The sequence below is a fragment of the Rhea pennata genome, chromosome Z, assembly GCF_028389875.1.
Source record: "Rhea pennata isolate bPtePen1 chromosome Z, bPtePen1.pri, whole genome shotgun sequence".
NCBI lineage: Eukaryota > Metazoa > Chordata > Aves > Rheiformes > Rheidae > Rhea > Rhea pennata.
In genome coordinates, this window is record NC_084702.1 from 24,807,377 (window position 1) to 24,829,636 (window position 22,260).

At 37.0% G+C, this 22,260-nt stretch overlaps 1 protein-coding gene across 2 annotated transcripts in view; it reads right to left on the minus strand.

Annotated features, from left to right (window-relative positions):
* Positions 1–9: 9 nt before the first annotated feature.
* ALDH1A1 (aldehyde dehydrogenase 1 family member A1) overlaps positions 10–22,260 on the minus strand; it is a 49,000-nt gene continuing 26,749 nt past the window's right edge. For both annotated transcript variants that reach the window (XM_062599226.1, XM_062599227.1), the window contains 11 exons: positions 21,694–21,834; positions 18,277–18,406; positions 17,201–17,262; positions 15,099–15,227; positions 12,482–12,595; positions 10,643–10,745; positions 9,880–10,064; positions 6,557–6,721; positions 4,515–4,672; positions 2,922–2,996; positions 10–577 (listed from right to left, as the gene is read on the minus strand). In XM_062599226.1, the coding sequence (XP_062455210.1) occupies positions 505–577; positions 2,922–2,996; positions 4,515–4,672; positions 6,557–6,721; positions 9,880–10,064; positions 10,643–10,745; positions 12,482–12,595; positions 15,099–15,227; positions 17,201–17,262; positions 18,277–18,406; positions 21,694–21,834 (1,335 nt within the window). In that variant the 3' untranslated portion in view covers positions 10–504. The remainder of the gene's footprint in view (positions 578–2,921; positions 2,997–4,514; positions 4,673–6,556; positions 6,722–9,879; positions 10,065–10,642; positions 10,746–12,481; positions 12,596–15,098; positions 15,228–17,200; positions 17,263–18,276; positions 18,407–21,693; positions 21,835–22,260) is intronic.

The following is a 22,260-nucleotide window of genomic DNA, read 5'->3' on the forward strand; positions in this document are numbered from 1 at the left end:
GTACTTAATATGAATAAATTCAACATTCTAAGAATTACATCTAGGAGTAGTTTATGATTTTCCAAAGACACAGAAAGATATCTATCTGCTAGTTACTCATAAGTGCTTTTGTAAGGCCACAGGAAAAGAAAATACAAAGAGAAGATTGCCACCTACTATTTAGAAGAGCACAGAAATTCAAGCTGTACATGTATGGTGTACTGAAAAAGGAATATTTTCACAGCACTACAGATAACTTCCAAAGAAGATGAAAGACAGTCATTTCTTAATATGATTTTCAAAATGTTAGCTATATTCCAGACACTGAAGTTTCCTTCTCGCAGTTAATCACATTTTAATATTCTACATTATTGTTTATATTGTTAATGCAAGCAAGTATCTCTTATGCAATCAGAAAGCAAAAGGCTAATGAATAATTTGGGATATAAAATTTCTGAGAATTCAAATGGCATTTGCAGAGTCATTTAGCACTTGAAGAAGCTGAATTTGACACCTCAGGCACCATTATGAGTTCTTCTGTGGGATTTTGATTGTGACGGCCTTAACTTCTGTATATTCATGAAGGCCATATTCTCCCCTAGATAAAAGAGAAACAAAGGCAATACTTAGACTAATGCTTTTTAACATGAGTTATGTCCTGGATGGGATTTTCTGTGGTATTGTACAATTGACCAGATGTATAACAAGTACCCTAGGTATATTCTGAAGATGTCTATGCAGCTGGATTGCTGCTGGATGTTTTTTGAAAGGAATGGCAATGGTTTACTGTGAAAAGCGGGAGAGAGAACAATTCCATTTCTGTGTAGAAGAATGCTGTTTAATCAGTTTAGTGCGTTTCTAAATTGGGTCTCTGATCGCCAAATCAGGGACATACTAAGTCTTCACAAGCACACTCAGCAAGTCTTTTGCAAAGGTCTTTCTCAGCTGTCAGTTTTCCTCAGAGTCAGAGAACAGTGCTTCATCTCAGGTAAATGGAGGTGACATAAATAATCCACTAAAATATCTCTTTGACAGTGAAAAAAGATCTTAACTCTTAGTGACACGTAATATAACTCCACCTTTAAATTTTACCTTATGAGATGAAATTGCTTGTGTGCCTAGGTGTTATGTATTTGATGCAATTACATAATTTAGATAAAATTTGGTTCTTTTATAGAACAATAATTGCCGCAATATAATGCTATTCAGTTCCCATGGTCATCTCACTAGGTATGTAGGTATGCAAAACAGAAATCTATGCTCAGGACTGTATGGTGTGGGAAAATTTTTACTAATTTCCTTTTCAAGCTATTTTGAAGAGGCATCCTGTTAATATGTAACATTCAATAGTTTACTTCACAATGATATTATCATTCCAGGAATTTAGGGAGTTTTCCTCTGTGATTCAAGGAAATTCTAGCTATGCCTTGATACACTGACTTTCTGATTATTACAGTATAATTGTTTCACACATTTTTTTCTTCCACTCCTAAATTTTTTGTCACATGTTGTTTACAAGATTATTTGGCATTGAATTTCTTTTTTCCGTGGCAGTAATCTATTTAATAGTAGTTCCTTCATTTCTTTATGGCAGAAGTACCTTTTTGTTGGTTCACTACTTACAATTATGCACCAAACATTAGGAAAAAAATTCCTATGCACAAAAGCTAGGCTCCTTTAAAATGCATTATTACAGACAATATTAATCCTTATCTTACTATGTTATTGTTTTTCTATCATTTCCAGCAGATAAATCCCAAAAGTATTTCTGCAAAGGACAATAATTCAGAATTGATGATCTTCCAATTTTTGGTATTCAGCAAATGTAAAACAGTCCTTGATAGTAATGGCCTAAATTATTATTATATATATATTTTTTTCATTTTGACATTTTCTAAAGCTCTCAGCACTTGCATAACTCTGTTTCCTTTGAAGTCAGTGGGAATCTTGCCATCAGGAGCAGATTGAGCCCAGTGATGAGCAAGCATGAAAACCCTAGCTTTTCCCTTTTAAAAAGGAAAAAAAAGAAAGGAAAAGAAGCTCTGATGCATTATGCCTGCACATACATTATTGAATTACTTCCATAATTTTGTAAAAGTACTTTGTATTTGAATTAACAAAAGAGAAAATTACATGTTTTGATATTTATTATTTTCTGTAAAAATAATTTGGTTGTTATTCTCATTTATGTGGCATTCTTTGGCAAAAGGCTGCTGTGATTTATGTTCCCAAAACCCCCAGAAGACATAATGCTATATAATATAACAAACAAATATGATCTCTCTTATTTCATGATAAAACACATCACTTGATTTGTTTGCTAATAGGAAGATAAAAATGAATACAGATAAACAAGATATGATTCAAATTGAAACTGGACTAAACCTTAGATATTCAAAAGAATTCAGTTAGCATTTCAGTTGTTTATACTTTCGTACTACTAGTTTGAGAAAAGGCCAAAGGCTTAAAGACTTCAGAGAGCTGTTTTTGTCATAGCTTTTCACCAAGCTGGACAGTATTGCAAAAACTTTGTTGCCACAGCACTGTCAACCTGAAAACTTTTTTGTAAATCAAAGATTTTGAAACTGGAGCAAGAAGGTCTTCTGATTTCAAAAACTGAACACTTAGAAGGGATTTGACAAACTATGCAGGACTGTATATATGCTTTAATGCAAACGACACTGTATATAGGTATGCAAAAACTACACAGTGTAAACACAATGATCAGTTTTATATATATAGCAAAGATACTAAAAGGTATAATTTTGAAAAGACATGCAAATAATTTTCTCACTGCTTTTATAGAGCAAATCTTTGCTTGGCTCTGTAATAACAGGGAGAAAATCTCAAACTGGGCATCCTAGTCATGAATATTAACACTGGGCTTTGGAATTTCATTTTACAGTTCTTGCAAATCTACACTTAGAAAAGTATTTACTTACATTTCTCGTCCATTTCCTGACATCTTAAATCCTCCAAAAGGACACTGAGCAGACAATGCACTATAGCAGTTAACCCTGGAAGAACAGAAAAATGACTTTACACAGTGTAGTACAATTTTTCCATTTCTGAAAAATCAGTGTTGTTCCTTTGACTTAATAAACTTATGGTGATATTCACAAACTACTTATGATTAAATGTATTTCAAAAATCCATGTAAATGAAGATTCAGAGAAACAAAATATCACTGGAAGTTATACTACTGGATATGACCATGTGTTACCATTGATCAAAGGTCTTCAAACACAGTGACAGTCTAATCTTTCTAACTATGGTAAATCTCCTTCCTCACTACTGCATCAGCTTACAGATCATAGACTAGTCATGGTTAGTCTTCTGCAGGTATGCTTCCAACAAGGATCACTTCAGTCCCTATTTAGGGAATTGTATTTGATGCTGTTTGACATTCTATGCTGTTTTTGAGGGCAGAAATACATTAACCGGTAGGCTTGTTATTAAGAAGAGAATTTCGTATTGTGAATTTGTAGTGTGAAGAGTTTTATTGGAATGAGCATTCTGCTCTCTGGCTGAGAAATTCTTTCTGTCTTGCAACATTGGCAAATTAGAGATTTTTCTTGTAGCTGAGGATTTAGGAAGATCAACTCTGACATAAGAATAAAAAATAAAGCTTTTGTTTTTCTTTTAAAAAGAAATGTTCTTCATTTTAAAAGAACATCAATACTTGAGTTAAAATATTAACGAAGTTTTAGAAAGCACGTTTGTTTAGGGCACAGGACCTGGGCAGGAATTTGTGCTGGCTACAAGTTCCCTGAGATGTACTATAAAAGGGAGACGCGTTTTGGGTTCAAGCAAACCGTCTGTTCTCTGTCTGATGTGCTGTGATGTCTGTAGGGAAATACAGGTCTTCTTGCCAACGATAGCCATGAGATTCAGTCTGCTCTTCCTCCAAGCTTTCATTCTCCTTTGCTCCAGCCTTTCCCCTCCAGCTCCCTGCAGGAAAGGAGCCACTTTCTGCTCCACTTCAGCATGGCAGCTTCTTTGGCTCTTTCTCCTGCCTCATAGTACCTGCCATACATCTGATCCTGCCTCCTTGTACCTGATCTCCTCCCGTTTCTGGTTCCAACCTTCTTGCAGACACACTCAATCAACCACTTTAATCACAAGAGGAAATTCCACCCAAGCTATTGGCCAAAAGCCTTCCAATTACAGATTTCTTTACATCGGACAAAAGTGATCCCTCCAAACTGAGTATGTGTTGGGCTCTCCCACGATTCTGAATGGGAAGGAAAGCGACACTCTCACTGGATCCTTTTTCTCTCTTTTCCTTTTAAGCAAGTCTTCCATTTTTCAAAATGACTTTACAGGAGAATCATGTAGGGACTTGCAAAAAATATTTACTTCATGGCATGTTAAACGTGGAAAGGTGTAGGAAAGAGAAGCAGAGGAGGATGGCATTAGTCCACCTCTTTGAAGATGGCCAAGGATTGAAATGTAAGTGTCTACCCCTGCCAATTACTGCCATTGAAACTTGCAGATCTAAAGGAGGAAGAATTAAAAAAAAAATCATTTCTTACCATACTACTCCAGCCTGAAGAGCAGCTGTAAATGTCAGTGCTTTATCAATGTCTTTGGTAAAAACTGCTGCTGCTAAGCCGTAGGTTGTGTTGTTTGCCCTCCTGATAGCTTCGTCTGTAGTTTTAAACTTCATGATTTGTTGAACAGGTCCAAATATCTATTTTGAAAACATACACATACATATTAAGTGGATTAGTATAGTTCATTATTTTGAATAATTTACATTTTTAAAAGTTATTTTCTTTCAAATGGGTTTTATTCCATTTAGTCAAGATTATGCCTCTTAGAACAGAATTGTAAGTTCACATAACCATAAGATTCGTGTATTATGCCACATATCAAGATAGCTTATTGTAAAAGGAATAATAAAGCAATAAATAATAAATAAATTGAAAATAAATGATGAAAATAAGAAAGAGACACCTGGCATAGAGGTACCTCGCATGAAATCGCAATATAGATCTATGTTAGATACCAGTAAACTGTCATTTTCTTTTCTAAACTCCATTTAATTGAAAAAGACATTCAGCTTCTTCTTCTCCTGAACTTTTTGTATTGATGCAAGTAGCTTCACAACCAGACATATACATGAAGTAAAGTAACTAATTATGATCTCCTTCTGGGTGTTAAGTAGTATATGGGAGAATACTCTGTCAGTGTCAGCTTCCTGCCACCTCTTCACTCTGTGTTCTCATCCAGAGGTGTCAGTGCCACCACATGGTGCTAATGTTGGGCAGGGGAAGGAGATCACTGACACATCAAACTGGTTTTCTTCCCATAGAAATCATCACGAGCTTTCCTTGTGATATAACTGGCAACAGAGTTTCATGCTAAGTTGCTAACTATAGTTGCCTGATTTGATTTAAATAAATCAGAAAACTACTGAACAGGGTTCCAGAGTTCAACCTGTGATATTCAGAACCTGAGTATTTTCATATTTCCCTGGCTCACTGCGGTTTCACTATTCAATAGATTTGAAGAGCAGTTGTGATATTGCTGGCCCACAGGATACTAATAAATCCATATCTCTGTGTAGTTTCTCACCTGACTCCCAGACTGCAAAATAATCAGACTTACTTCTTAGGTAGTGCTCTCCTTTTCTTCTCCCCTATGTAATGAACTCTGTGTGCTCCAGTGTTAAGTCAGTTTATTTACTCTGGATGAATGCACTGGATACTTTTAGCAGAATGCAGCTGCAGTATTGATGGCTATGTAAAGTAATAACTAGGGCTGTGCTGATTTCAAAGGAGCCATCTAGTATGCAGAAGCATAATGGGCACCAATTGCAATGCAATTGCAGATGTTAAAATCAAGGTGAATGTAAAAAAGCAGATAAGAGAGGAAGCCAAGACTGTACTTTAAGGCTCTGTTTAACCAATTAAATTTCTCAAGCAAAGCAGCTCTGCACTCTTAACCCTGTCCTCTCACTTCCAGCTGGCCATTGCTGCCTAGGCACTGTTTCAGCCTCCTTCAGCACTACATGGGCGCATCCGCAAACTGATCTAGGTTAAATAAACTCTGCAGAGGCAAAACTCTGCTTTTTTGTCTTGCCACCAAAAAGAAAAAAAATAAAAATAAAACTTGTGGAGGCAGAGTTAAACACTTTTCTCTCATTACAGAATAGTTCCTTGTTGTAGAACTGTGTCAAAACCCCAATGCCATGGGTCCTTACAGGGAGGGGCAATGTACTTGCAAGCTATGCCTCCAAGGTTTGTTTCTCTGTTACAGGTTACCATGACTCTGGTATGAGAGACATGGGAGCAATGCAATTAACAGTCCCAAATTTAACACTTCTTATCTCCTATCAGCTTAAGCTGGAGCCTTTGTTGGCTCCAGCCTCCTTCTCCTCTCTCTCACCTCCACAGAGCTGCCAGGATGGGCACAAGAAACCATCTTAAACTACACCAGGCTAGAATGACAGGTTTGCTGGGAATAATTTTATGATTTTATGTAACCACTTGACCTTCTAAATGGATAGTTTGTACAGATACTTAAACATGCAGTCTCCAGTGAAAGTACAAACTGCTAAGAATTTATTTACCTCTTCTTTGGCAATGCGCATATCATCTGTAACATTAGAAAACACTGTGGGCTGGATGAAGTAACCTTTGTCTCCCCATGGACCTCCTCCACATTCCAGTTTGGCTCCTTCTTTCTTCCCACTCTCAATTAGCTCCAGGATTTTTTGAAATTGCTCCTTATCAATCTAAAAAAAAAAAAAATAAGATATTATAGGGCTGAAAACAGTGTACACTGATAAAAATTATTTTCTAACCCATTAGCTGCACTGTAACAATGTTTTAGCTTTGTATGGATTGAAGTGAAACAGCTGGAAAGCCCTAGATTCTGGGCTTAAGTTCTGAAAACTTTACAGGCTTTTCAGATGAATCAGCAAGAAAAAATTTAGGCATAAGAGAATCAGCTCTATGGGGTCTGATATCCTCTTTTTCCCTAGAGAGGAGAGGAGAGGAGAGGAGAGGAGAGGAGAGGAGAGGAGAGGAGAGGAGAGGAGAGGAGAGGAGAGGAGAGGAGAAAGAAGAAAGTAAAGGAAAAAGAAAAATGCTCTATAAAATGAATGTATTCTATAATTCATTCAGTATTTGCATCAACTACAAATTTCCCATTAAAATGAGAATTGCTAGACTTGATTCTGCAGTTGTAGCAGAGAGCTTGATGCAGCTGGTGGGATTCTTCCACATTTCACTGGGGCCAGTAGGCCGGCCACCCTGTTTTCCTAAACTATTTAAAGAAAGTTAAAAAACAGCAATGATACAACATAACTGAAATTCATTCCTGTTTTCAGTTCTTTCCCACATGTTAGTGGAAAAAAGGTTTTTACATCTGAGCCTGAAAAACATAGATGGCAAATTGTCTGCTGGATGAAGCCAACTCTTGCTCTATGCACAAATCCACAGACAAACATAATCTGTGCCATTTTCATTTCGGCTCTATAGTATAGCAGAACTACAGTGTTTGCTAGGAAAGGAGTTTATGATAGCAGTACCAAGAGGCTTGCCTTCCTCCAGTCCCTTACAGTTTTCAGTGGCAAAGAAATAACTGGAAACAGGGCTCAGAAAGTTCTAAATGCAGTATAGAAATATATCACTTTACCATTCCTCTCCACATCAACACTCCACCACTTTATGCCCACATGGAAATTTTGTACAAGGTAACATTTATTTCAAGAGAAAATCATTGGTAAATCTTGCTTGTTAGAAGCCACTTTCACAATTTCATTGTTCTTTTCTGAATTTTTTCAAAGTTCAACCCTCCAACCAGTGGCTCATGAAGACACTGAGATTACTTCCAAAGGAACAGTTATTCTTGCACAGAAGCTGTTTCTCTGTGGTCATACTACAATATTCAGCAACGGCTCATTTGCATCTTACTCTCTTTTACCATGTCAGCATAAGGAACAAGTATTACTGTGGTCATTAAATAAAACAATATTTTTAAAAGGTTTTGGGGAATCCTGGAGACATTTTAGACTAAACAGTTATTCAACAAAAAATGTGATAAAAGCTTATTTTTATAAAAACATTTATTTATGAGGATATTTATATGAATGTGATTCTTAGTTCCCTGCACTCCCTTTGTCACTGTGCTTTCAAACAATTGCCTCATTGCACACTGAAGACATAAAATTTCTGCTAGCCTGGTGACCTCTTGTGCGTAAACTTCATGAAGAGAAGAAAACATTCAGATGATATAGCTTATGTTGCTGTCAGTTGTCCCTTTGCTGTTATTATTATCATCATCATTATTTTTCTTGATAGTGTGTGGATTAGCATATATATGTTCCTGTGTATTCCAGCAGGACCTTCAGCTCTTCCTCCACGCCTACTGTGCAAAGCCGTGCCAAGGCAGGTGCTGCCCACAGAGCCTACATGATGCAGTAAGGGCAAATACAGCTTTTGAGGAGACCGTATGACAAGAGGATGTAGCGGTATGCCTGCCCCAGGACACCTGAGAAGCAGGCAAAGCACAGAAAGGAAGTTAGAGACAAAGAGAGGTATTTAAAGTAATTACCACAGACAAAATGCCTCTAAACTGCGCGGCTACAATTTGCCATTAAAACTGGATTGGAAGAGCAGCAAGACAAAAGCTGGACTGCACAAGTTCTAGAAGCTGAAACTTTGGTAATCTGTGAAGAAGTTGTCTGCTAAACCTTGCCAGGGAGAAAAAGAGGTCAAGAAAGGCAAATGCTGAGCCTGATGGAGAAAGAAGTTTTCATTTTCTTTCAACTATTCAACAATGCTATTTTCAAGTTGCCTTCCATTTTGGTTAGTAAAATTTATTTTTTTCTATCATTCAAATTATTAATGCAACAGCTATTAGAACAAAAACAAAGAAACATTAATGTGAGAGTGGATTCCTCTTAGCTTGGTATTAACTATATACTAGGCTGAAAAACAGACACTAAATTCCTAGAGTTTCCTTGTTACAGACTCCCTGATCTCTAGTATTTGGATTTATTCAGCTGAAGATATTAGTTTATTAGGAAGACACACCTCAGGTACCAAAATAGCAACAGTATTTTCAAATTCTTCTAAGCTTGTGCAGCTTGGAATGCAGTTTTCTAATTTACTTGGTGTCTGTTGTTATATAAAATGCCTACGATAGCCAATAGAGAACATGTTATCATTGTCAAATGTGTGGGGGTTTCCTTTATTCCGGATTTTGCTTTATTTCTGATATAGTTCCTTTATTCTGTAAAGATAAAATGAGTACATAATAACTTTTCCAAGAAATTTTACATCCTGTAGTACAAACTGATATGTGAATAAGACTCTAGATGAAAAATAATTTAAAAATTCTGTAATGTAAGCTGCATACCTGTGGCAGTAATGTTGCATGTTAGCATTCATTTAATGGGGCAACTACTGGAATAATATTATAACATGAGCAGGCTGTGTTTAAATTGTTTAATACTCTAAAATTGACTTTGGTAAAGAAACACTAGCACTCTGGAAAAGACACTATTAACTTTAATTTCCTCAAGTTGCTCACTTACAGTTGCACTATTTGAATATAATGCTATTTGCAATCTCTGACACAGATGACTGAACTTGTACTTTTTCACCAGCCAAATCTTAGCTTTCTCAAGGTATTTTAAGTTCTACATGCTTGATCCTATTCCATAGTAAAGGGAACTAGGAAAGGATCAAAGCTTACCCTTAGGCGTACGATGGTGGCAGTAATGACTAGAATTCAGGTTTCTTCCTCTGGTTTTTCAGCCTAACCACTTGACAGTTGTACTTAGCCATAACACTAATACAACAACAAATTTATTAACACTATTACAACAACATTAAAACATGACGTCCTGTTCAAATTATATTAGAATCATGTAACATAACTTACTTGAGGGCCTTGCTGTACGCCAGGCAACAGAGGATTCCCAAGGGTATACTTCTTTGCTCGTTCAATGCTTCGGCGGACAAATTCATCATAAATAGGTTCTTCCACAAAAATCCTAGATGCTGCTATACAACACTGACCCTGATGGTAGAATAGACCCATATGTGCAAATTCCACAGCGGCATCCACTGCAAAGAAACACAGAGTTCATCAAACCAAAAACCTGAGTGTCACAGCACAAATTCTTTATTACCCTTTGTCATACCACCTCATTTGCCTTTTTAGTACTTTCTGTATTTTCACCCTTCAAAACACAGATGTTCATCTGTTTACTTATGTCCAAAGCTACTCTCATCACGAATAGCATGGTCTGCCTGGAGAAATACATATTTGACCGTGCCAGGTGAAATGTTGATTCAACTTTTTTAGCTTTGTAAGCAGTACCACGAGACATATTTAGCTAGAAAGTTAATATACCTATATAACATTGATCTGGGTCTTTTTGTGATTGTTTTGAATTCACGTTGAATTAGGATGATACTTAATTACAGTGGGGGTTGGGATGCTGTCAGAAGCTCCAATCCATCAATAAGCCATCAATTTCTGATGGCAATCTAAATGAAAACTATGGCATGATCAGAAAAAAATGAAGTATTACCCCTCTTTTAGTGGTAATTCTCCTCTTAACAAACCATTTTTAAATAAAGAAAATAAAAAAGTAGGACTTGCAAATGTATCAGGTTTATATAATAAAAACACTACTAACAGTCTGCATCCGCAAATATAACCATAGGACTTTTTCCTCCAAGTTCCAGTGTAACCCTCTTCAGATTACTCTTCCCTGCTGCTTCTTTGATCAGTTTGCCAACCTAAAAGGTAGAAGAAAGACAACTGTATCTCAACAAATTTATCATGACCTCAGTAGCATTTTTCTGTTCCTCAGAAGTGAAAATCACATTTCACAATTGTCCGCCATCACAGTAACTGTAGAAGCAAAACAAAACAAAACAAACAAACAAACAAAAAAAAAAAAAAACAAAACAAAAAAATAAATGTCTAAAAGAGAAAGAAGCTTTGGAAAGGAGGAATCAAGTTGCAGATGAATTACAAGCCAGGACTACTTTCTAATATAGTTTTCCCTTGGACTTTCTCATACTAAAAGATATCTGGTGCTTGCTTGGTACCACTGTTCTGCTTTCTCTTGTCTACAATCTAGATCAGACATTGATTTCTGCTCTGCCAATTCTTTCCATTAGGTTAAGATTTCTCTATTTTATACATGGGAAAGCCTTATGAACAAGGTATGAGGGAAAATGAAGATACCCACACTGCCTGCATGGTCTACTCTTTCTGCCTCTTCACTGATAAAGAGGCCTGAGAGATCTAGAGGAAAGGGGCAGACCTAGGCAGATTTCCTGTTTCTTTGCATTGACAGCATAATTAAAAGAACTTTTCTTCTATAAACTGTCCTGGAAAAAAAAAAATACAATGTCGATTTCACTAGTATGGGGAAAATCTGCTCACAGCCCTTGTGGCTGTGGCCAGTGAGTAGCAAACTTCGGACAGTTTCTTCCCTGTGCTTGCCTTCAGGCCTTTGAGAACACCTCTCCTTCCTTTCTTGCTGCTAAATTGCTCGGTCACATGAAGAGGACTGTCAACACAGTCTGCAGATACTCCCTCTGTTCCACATGCCCTTGGAGGGAATGAGGTTCCCTGGGAACACTAGGGACTTGCTGTATGTTGGGAATGTCTGTAAGACATTTCTCAGAGGTTTCGCTTTTGGGTTGTTTTCTTTTTCCCACTGCTTTAGCATTGAGGGTTTCTGAGAATAAATGTAACTCTTACACTGTGTGTGTACTGACCCTTGACATGAGGCAATGGTATTTATCTGGAGTCTGCATCCAAGAAGTCAAAAGACCAGTCGGCAGTTCTTCTGCATAACATGCATGCTGTACAGCATAACGCACTGTACTAAGTATATAGCTATATAAGAAATCTTTGATCCTATGAATCACTGTTCTTCATAATGAAGGCTAGGAAAAAAATAAAAGTGACCTTCCTTTCAATTATTAAATTGATACATACTCAAATACACTTCCAGGGCTATGCAAATTATCATCGGTATTATTCAAATATCAAAATCCATAACCTAATCTAAACCTTTGCAGAACCAGAAATAAGATTTCTGGAAGTACATTCTTACCATCATGTTGTTATTAAAATTAAATAGAAGAAAGCACAGCTTTCTTCACATTTGCATTTGTAAAAAATAACATTCTTAAACAAGAAACAAACTGAAAAAGTTATGAAAATATTTTCTTTTTTTAAAGGACAAGCCTTAAAATAGCATTGGTATACTAGAACCAATTGTAGCTCATAGAGTGCCTTTGTTTGAAGGGCTTTCCTGCAATACAAGCATTGTTTAAATATGTTTGAAGTTAATAATAACCAACAAATCATTAAACAGACTTTGTTTAACAAACCAGCAGCCAAAAGAAAGAAAAAAAGTTAAAATAGTTACACAGAACAAGTTAGACATTAAATCATTACTGAGAATCAGAGGGGCAGAGTTCCTGCTTTTGCTTGCTTGCATTCATTGTAATACCTCAGTAGAGCCTGTGAAAGCCACTTTATCTATATCCATGTGGTGAGAAATTGCTGCTCCGGCAGTGGGTCCAAAGCCTGGCACAATGTTCACAACTCCAGGTGGAAATCCAGCCTAAATTGGAAGAGAGAAAGAGAAACCCATAAAGCTGAGGAAGTGATAATCACTAGAAAAGTGTGTCTCATATTATATTATTTCCCTTTTAAGTTTTCCAGCCACCTTTTCCCCAGCATAGTTATTCTCAACTGTAGACTCCAAAATACGTTATTTTTTCACATTTTTTCCCCCAGACTTGTCTTTTAGGCCATTAAACTTGCCCTTCAAAAAGAAGAACTCTCTATTTTATTTTAGTTTTTGTTTTCAGTGCCATTCCCAACAATTAATTTATTTTTATTCTCTCTCTCAGTCAGATGTGTAAATAAAAAGGTTAGTTAGTTTCCTATCTACTTCATTAAAGCTATTCGAATCATTCTATTTGCCTCTATTTGTCTTCTAATGGCTCATCCGCTCAAATTCGTATGAAAGCGTGAGGTGCAGCTGGATTTTCTTCCCAATTTTGAAGCTGCCATAGGAGGCATTTAGGAAGAGAGAAAGCACAGAGTTACAGGACCAAAAATACACATTTCCTGTATTATCACTTAAATGAGTCACTTTTAAGGGTTAAACAGATCTTGTAACATGCCTAGATTCCATTTCCATTTATCTGCTGGTGAATTATAGCTCCTAGGCCTCATTTCCTGTGTTATGGACACCAGACAAGTATTTCTGTTCTAGCAACTTAGTTTGCTCACAGGATTACACTCTGATACACTCCATCAATCTTTTTATGCTTATTTAACAGTTCAGATCAATATTTACCCAGGACTGATGAGACAATGAGGTTCTTTGCATTTCCTTAGCAATATGCTTCACACCTAATCTCGACAAATAGTTTGTAGAGAAAAATACGGAAGATATTCTCTACAGAGTGTGTATGTGTGTGTGGAGTGTGTGGAGAAGTCACATCTTCTCACTTTAGGCATCTAATTTCTGTGTCTGCAGTAGAAGCTATTAGCTATATCAAACGAGTCTCACAAGGGCTGTTAATAAGAATAGTAAGAATTACTAGCCATGACTATATTTCTTTTTTTATTCAGGCACTTGAGAAATATAAAACTAGCTCATCAGTTAGTTTTGCTAGAACTTTAAAGAAGCTGAGTTTTGATCTCTTACAAGAATTTGGGCTCCCACTTTATTTAGGTAATTCAGCTGTAAACAAAAACTCAGATTTTGGTGCATAACTCTTTTGAGTCATCTGATGAGGTAAATATTTGGCTTTAATTAAAGCCCCACAATGTCTGCCAGATAATCCACTAAAGACATTTAACACTGATATATTTAAATTTGTCATTCATCTGGATCACTGAAAAGGTAAAATGTGGATCGTCTCTTGTCTTTTACTGAAAATGCTGTAGCATCCAGCAGTCATTATCACTGTGTAAAAGTCTTGAGCTTGAATGCAATCATGACCACAGTCCCAGTTACTAGCTCTCTTTCAAGAGGTCGTATCAGAACAGATACTTTATTAGACTCATGTCAGAACAGCTCTTTTCCCTGTAAACTTGCTTTTCTACAGAAACAAACTTTTTGATATTTGCTAAAATTTAATAGAGAAGATACTTCTAAATATTTTCAAAAGCCATCCCTTCTTCTTCAGTATTTTCTAATAACAAATCCTGCATAATGCATTACTGGCGGGATTTGGCTTCTTAATAACACTCACTCGTTTAGTCCCCTCTATCTGCACTGAGTATCAGGGAGTAGGCAGCCGGTGCGTCCTGCTGAATCACTGCTTTGAAGCATTTCAGCTTGCTGAAATGTGCTAAGTCATTGCCATTAGCACTTTGGAAGGTCACTGAGCTGGCGGTTGTTGGCATCTGCACTGACTCCTCGAACACGTGAGCTTACGTTTGTTGACCTTATGGGGAGGCAAGATAGTTAAACTATTTCACTGATATTCTCTGGCGTTTGCTGGGCTGGGCACAATAATCAAGGTTGCTTTGGAACCACTGGGGAAGCTGCCTTATTCCCTGTTCTCAGAAGCACAAGGTGTATCCTTCTCCGGTTTCTGTGTGAAGAGAGTTCATGCGTTTGGCAGCAGTTAGGTAGTTTAGTTTTACAGCTCTCTGTTAATCATAAACTCATACGGATGAAATGTTTGTTCAGTTAATAATTATTATTATTATTACTATCTGTACAAACAAGTCCCTTTCTGTGATAACTATGCTAATAAAGTTGCTGCCACCCATCTCTAAAAACCCTGCTCTTGACTTCTTGTTTGCTTTTGACTTTGAAAGGTATGGTGCTTTTGTAACACACACGTTTGCCAAGGAATGGGGTTTACTAAATTGCTATTGTGGGTTTTTTTTGTGCTAGGACTAGGCTGAAAGATATTCATCCTTTTGCCCTGGTTTTGCTTCACTGCTTTCAGTAAGGCGAGTTCCATAGCACAAGGCTAGACATGCAACGCGAAGTACTTGCACAGAGCAGCCGGGCTTGTATTACTGCTGTGGCATTTCAGCCGAAGTATTCCCTTACATTTCTGAGAAGTGCAAAAACTTGGCTGTTACCGACTTACCTCTTTAATTAAGGATCCCATGTAAAGGGCACTCAGTGGAGTTTGTTCTGCTGGTTTGACAACCACCGTGTTTCCACAACAAAGGGCAGGGGCGATCTTCCAGACAAACATAAGCAATGGGAAGTTCCACTGAAAGACAGATGAGAAGGTGTATCCTGTTTCTAATACACCACCAAATTGCTTTTGCTTTTTCTGCAATAATAACATGAATTTTCAGCTGGGTGGTTGAACTCTTTGTTGAACTCTTTTCGGTGTGAAGATATTTTGAAAAAGCAACTGGAAAGCGGTGATACACAAAGACCAGCGATTTTGGTACATATGAGTCCAGGGGATCCAAAGGGTTAGTTAAAAGCTCAGGAGACAATAAAAGCATGCCTCTAACAAAGCTTGACAAAAAGTTGCTGGATTAGAGGTGAAGTTGGGAGTTTTGCTATCTTCTTTCTTAAATGATCACATCCATCATCAGTTCAGCCTTCTAAGGGAGATAAGGTAATAATTTGTAACACTGCCCTCTTCACTGGCTGCGTCACTGGCAGCTGTCTGTCGCAGTGAGCCCAGCCAGGCTGCAGAACGGCTGACTGCTCAGCCCCTACGTTCAGTCATGTGGGTCACACAGTGTGGCTGGGGCACAAACTGGGGGGGGGGTCATTTCTGCCCCTTTGAAAACACTCTTAGTGGCTGTGGAGTACTGAACCCATGAGCCTCACCACAAGAGACACCAAGGGTCTTACATCCAAGAAAGAGGGAAAAAAGGTTATTACCCTTAAAGCCTGGAGAAATGCACATATAAAAAAACACGAAGTAGCACAAAATAAGGGAGTACAGAGTTTCCTAGGTTGTCTTGAGTAAAGTAGAATTACGCAAGCCGAAGGGAAAAGCAGAGCTAGTTGAAGTGTTTTGCAACATTCACATAATCCTCCAAGATTTTGTTTATATAAAAACCCTCCAACTTGAGGGGTTCATGTTTCAATGGAGAGCAAAGAGAGATACGCTTAGGAGTCCTTGAATATTTTATAAGGGTGGCCAGTGTTTGCACTAACAGCCAGCTCTTATACTTGATGGCTGCAATTTTACTTAAGAGTCACCACATCTAATGTGTCTAGTTCATTATCTTGGATCTGAATGCTTTACTTGAAACAGCTCATGCCTGACTTGCAGGGAAACCCAGAATAGCAGCTCTCCTGGAGGCTCCATCCAAATGCTTTATTCTGACAACCACCAGTGTAGTGGTCTGAAAAGAAGTTAAACCTCCAAGCTCAACCGAAAGACATTGGGAACATGTGTGGGACCCACAGGTCTGAGCTGACCTGGTGGACAAGCTGACTCTTTCAGAAACTGGTAGGCTGTCAAACAGGCCAGGTCAGGTTGCCCACACCCTGCCATGTGCACAGAGGTGGGTGGATTGGGAGTGTGAAGTATTGTAGTAACAAATAACAGCTATTCTCACAACAACCCATCAAATCTGTGCAGAATTTACCAAAGAATCTCAGAGTTGAATTGCTCAGGGTTTTGGGTATTCAGACTCAAGCAATCCTTTTTTCTCCACTTGGAACAAGTAACCTAAAAAACTGGGAGTTTTGACACTCTGAACAGGAGCTTGGGAACATGTAGCTCAATGTTACTGAGCTTATTTGACACATTCTTTGTGTTGCTACTTCTACCATCAGCAGGATGTATGAGTCTTAGCAATAAATAAAGATCCCAGTGGTCTAGGTGCTGTACAAAACAGAATTGGAAACATTCCACGTCCCAAAGAGGGACATTTGTAGGCTGTAAATATTCACCTGTCTTACTAGTTTATTCCCAAGTTTTTCAGTTCGAACAGAACACATATCTGTCTTTCAAAGTAATCTATCAATCAATCTTTTGAGATTTATTTATTTTTTCTGTACTCAGGGAAGAGGGAAGTGAGTGTGGACAGGTGAACGTTCTTTAAAATACCATTTTGCAGATTTTGAGGAATATTCAGAGTAGTCACTATCTTATAGGACCAGAAAAGTTCTAACTGGTAATGTTTCATGTATCCATAGGTACAGTCAAAATTTCAAAAGCAAGTTCATTTACAATAGGAACATTCAATTTGATAAATGGCTTCAACTTACAGGAATAATTTGGCCGCATACACCAATGGGCTCATGTCTTGTAAATGTAAAAAAGTTTCCATCTAGAGGAAGAAGAAATAAATTAGACATTCAGACAAAGCATTTAGGAGAAACCGTTAAATAAAAAAGAAGATAAACTTGGATACCAAACTTAGCTGCATACTATTTTATTTATAAGTGACATTTTCAAAATTTTAACTATGCAACAACAACCAAAAAGTACATCTGGATTCAATCTCTACTTTCCTCATAGCTTCAAAGTTGGATTCTGCCAATCTGACTAACTTGCTGCAATGGTAACCCTGCTTCTCAATATGGTATGCACAGAACACCAATGGACATTCTTTGTTTCTTTTTTCTTCTATCACCTTTTTTTGGAAAGTTCTTTTTTAAAAGCTACTTGCAATCCAGATACATATCAGACATTTTTTAATATTAGATCTTAGCTTAAATCAAATCCATTAAGTATAAAATTCACTTTGTTTCAGATAAACATGTGTTCCATTAAGCCTAGTCTAGGCATCTGCGTGATGCAAAAAGTTGGAAGCATTTATCACTGTAGTGTTCCTTAATTCCTTCTTTATTACCATCCCTTTTTTTTGCTCCTGAAAAAAAGGCAGTTAGACACAGTGTTTTCACAGAGCTAGTTAATAGGAAGAGTGAATAGAATGGAATTTCAGCAAAATAAGAGAGTATTTCCTCATTTCTATCTGCTGAAGTCTTTCAAATACACTATCAGATAACTGAAGACTATTATTGCATTACTGTACCGTCATGTAAACTACACTTTGTTATGTAAAAGAAACCTGTTGCTTTTTGATGTACATGCGGGCTAACACCTTTCTAGTGAGTAAGGAATACTTATTAGTGGTTCAAATAAATAAATTTGAATAACTACATTAAATATGTGTAGAGAGCACTATAATAAACCTCAATTAACCTACATTTAAATCTGTCTAAAATATTTTCCTTTTTAAATTTTTGCATGTGGCATCACTTTTAGAACAGGTATTTTTTTCTTAAAAACAGATCACATGGATTCAATCCTGTATTTTCATTTTCTCAAAATTACTTACCCATTGGCACAGTACGGCCATGGTTTTTATCAGCCCAGCCTGCACAGTAGCGTAATGTTTTAACACAGGCACCTAAATCCATTAGGTAGGCAGTGGAAAAGAGTTTTCCGCCATCAATGGATTCTATTGTCTGCAGAAAGCAACAATTAAGAAGTTAATATCAAATATAGATAAACATTCTTATGTCAGTAATTTGTCATATAGCTTTCAGTTGTTCAATTTTTCAGTTTTTCTACAATCATCTAGAATATTAATTCTTCTCTGAGGGAGAGTTAACTTTTGAAGAAAAGCCCAAGCAGGCAGTTTACAAATGAGAAATTTTCATAAAGATTTATTCTTAGCAATCTCTGCAGATAACTTGGTCATGGTACATTTGAAATGAAAGAGGTTCTGAAAACATTAAATTCCTCCCAGCTGAATCAGAGAAATGTCTCTGATTTAATCTGAATGTTCTATAAGTGTAGATGAAAAGAACTACAACTAGGAGTCTATGGGTTAGCTGATGTAAATAAAATGATTGGTCCCTGTCACTCTGTGTGCTTTTTGCACTGACATCCAAGGTAGGTAATAGTTTCCTGGCAATGATTATCACACATATTTAGGCTACTATGTTTTTTAATTACCAAGGGACACTTCCTAGGTGCTTAATGAATGCATAAGTGGCAAATTATATGAGCAAGAAGACCCAAAGCATGCAATAATAGTACCAAAATAAACCCTGAGTCACCGGATGAGGAAAGGAAAGACTTGAGCCCTCAGGAAACTTTAGGGAAGAGTAAGGTAATAAAAAAATATATATATATATATATATATATATATATATATATATATAAATGTAGAAGAGAATCTTTTCATTGGCTAGCTAATAATTGAGTGTACTAATTAGTCAACATGAAGCCATCTTTCCATGCCTGGTAAAGATATATCCAAAATCTTAACCTGTAGAAACACAATTAACATGTATTCATCTATAACTTTTCCATTGACCAATTCTGTTCCTCCCACAGTGCTCTAATGATCCCACACTGATCCCAGCACTGAATATGGTGGAATTACAGCCAAATTTAGAGTATATGGTTTGGATTAGCACCATTTTATTACCCCAAATTGTTGGAAAATTTAATTAAAGACTATATACAATTCTTAAATAATGTCAACATCTTCTTGATCCTCCTAGAAAATTTTCCCCAAATTTTCCAGCCACAGAGACAGAGGGGACCTTTGGCTTCGTGGACAATTCTGTGAGGATGCTTGGCAGGAGAATCTCAATTTATCTTATTTATCAAGATCTAGTCAAATTCTGGAAATATTCTTTTCTTTTGAAATGTAGTTTTCAGGCAGAGCCTATAATCTGATCTTGGAAAGGTATTATTTCACCTAAATACTCCCTGTATTGTGCATAGTATTAGTTAAGTGAAAGGACTGCAGGAAGAGAGCAACTAAATGGAGAAGCCAGCAATGCTTGATGGTTTTCAACAAGAAGGAACTGATCAAATGAAATGTACCCTTGCTACTCAAGATGGTAACTCAGCCCTGTCTATATTGTTTACTTTCTCTTTGGCAATAGGAAAAAATTCTTCTCTGACCCTAAACTTAGGAACTCTAACTTTGAACATCACAACAGACTGAAACTTTAGAAACAAAAATCTTTGCAGATCTCTCAGTAATCTACTAGGACTTACTCTTCCAGTAGCCTACAAAACTGTTCAGCCTCCGGAGCTTGTGAGAGAGGCATCTTATCATTACATGAAACAATGAATGGAATAATTTTCATCCTGGTCAAATGCACAAGCTTGTGAAAATGTATTTACAATGAACTTTGGAGGTCTAGTTTGGCCTCTAGTGGTTTACAAGGCTGATTTTCATTCTCTCTCTACTGGCTCTGTGGCTCCTTGGCTAAACTGTGAGTGGATAAAATCTCTTTGGGTAACTCATTCTATTTGGGGGGATGAAATAGCTCAGCTAGAAGAACGTTAGCCTGAAGATCTAAAGGTCCCTGGTTCAACCCTGGGCTTCAGCAAGGGGGGTTCTTGTTGCTGCAACCCTGTCTAATAGGTGACCCTGCTGAGCGGGGAGGCTGGACTAGATGATCTCCAGAGGTCCCTTCCAACCTTACTGATTCTGTGATTCTATTCTGATGGAGTCTGGAAAGCACTTCATTCAAACACACCTTACCTAAAAGGGAAAATTAACCAATAATGTATTGAAGCTGTGGGAAATAAAAACAAAGACAGTAAAATGGAACCAAGGGATGGGCTCTGGAGGGAAGGAGTACTTTGCTACTGTAAAAATGACAAATAAGAACAGAAACCGGCTGCTCTGCTTCCTTGAGGAAGAAAGATTATTCCCTTTCCTCATTGCAAGTGTAATGTCATAGGCTGTATGACAAAGAAGAAAATGCCAGTTTATCCAATATTTAGCTGGCAGGCAGGCAACTTTTCCTATAAAGTGTGCAAATCCTTTAAAATGTAGTCTCTCAGTTCCAGTAAACTTAACATTGTTAAAGGTACAAAGGATAACCACCTGAATTTTCTCCTTAGAAAATTAATTATCACTGCAGATCAAGGTGATAGGATTAATTTAGGGAAAGAATTTAATTGAAGAAAAGTGTAAAACTGACAGTTACGAACTTTGAAAATTTGAAAATATAATAACATGTATTAGGATTACAATCACATCCAATGACCATCCAAAAAACCCCATATATTATAAAAATAATTATATTTTATATGATATAAACCTCAGTTCCAGTGCAAGTATCTATCTAGAATAGAGCCAGAAAGAAACCATGGACAATTAAATCCTTTTAAAAATTTTTATGTATTTTGGAGATTTAAATTTTACTAGCTTATTGTTGGTGCTATTTGTAGCAAATGTCTAAATACTTTGAGTAGTGATTAACTCAAAGTGATGATCCTGAATGTTCGATGCTCCTTATGCTTTCTTAAATTTTTGACACTCTTCACAGAAAACAGAGTTTACCTTCGAGATAGTGCAAACAAGTATCACCTCAGGTTTCTCCTAGTAATGACTTGTTTTTCCTGTAAGTATGGAACCTTTGAGCTGAGCTGTGATTTAGGCCTTGTGATTTAGGTCTTGATTTAGCCAAGTGTTAAGCACATCTTGGTTGTTACTGTGTCCTTAACAATAAACAATTAAAACTGCATTTGTTGTAGGGAGCTTAAGCATTCTCTTAAAGCTGATCAAACATTTAAGCACTTTGTACCCACCTTTGGGGCCTTAGGGGACCAGAGTGCAGGCTGGTTTAATAAGGTCCATTTGCAATACAGAGCAAAACCAAGTACTGAGATAGCCTGACTTTCCAAGGGATAGTGCATGTTACCCTTGCTGATACCTCTTTCCTTTAAAATTCAGGGCCCAGACCTTTTCTCCTTCTTTTTGTTCACTTGTACTTACTGCAAGAATTAGCCGGTCTCTTTCAACTAAATCAGCCAGTTTATTCAAGAGCCTTCCTCGTTCTGAAGCATCCATCGTTCGCCAGGGTGAACCAAGCTCAAAAGCCTTTCTGGCTGCTTTAACAGCCTTGTCTACATCTGCCTGTAGGGAAAACAGGGAAAATTTTATGATCAATAATTGATTATGTCACCCAGTTTTGTTGTCAAACATGCAAGGTGTTTTGCAGAATAAATAAACACTCATCCCATTAGAAAACTTTAAATCTAATCAAAATTAATTTAGCAACTTTGTAGTAATAAACTAAATGTATGTTTTTCTTTCCTTTTCAAAGATTTTCGCTATCATTTCAGCAATGTGAAATCATATGAGAAACAGATGGGTTCTCAAAGCTCCTAAAATAAAAACATATTAAGGAACACTATTTTTAGGTTTATTTTTTCAAACCTGTCCATCTTTTAGCATCCATAATTGGAGATGTACCCGTAAGTTGTATTACCTCTGCAACTGAAGCTCCTCCACATTAAAAAAAATGCCCAAATCTGCTAGTTAAATTTTTAGGCGTCCAAC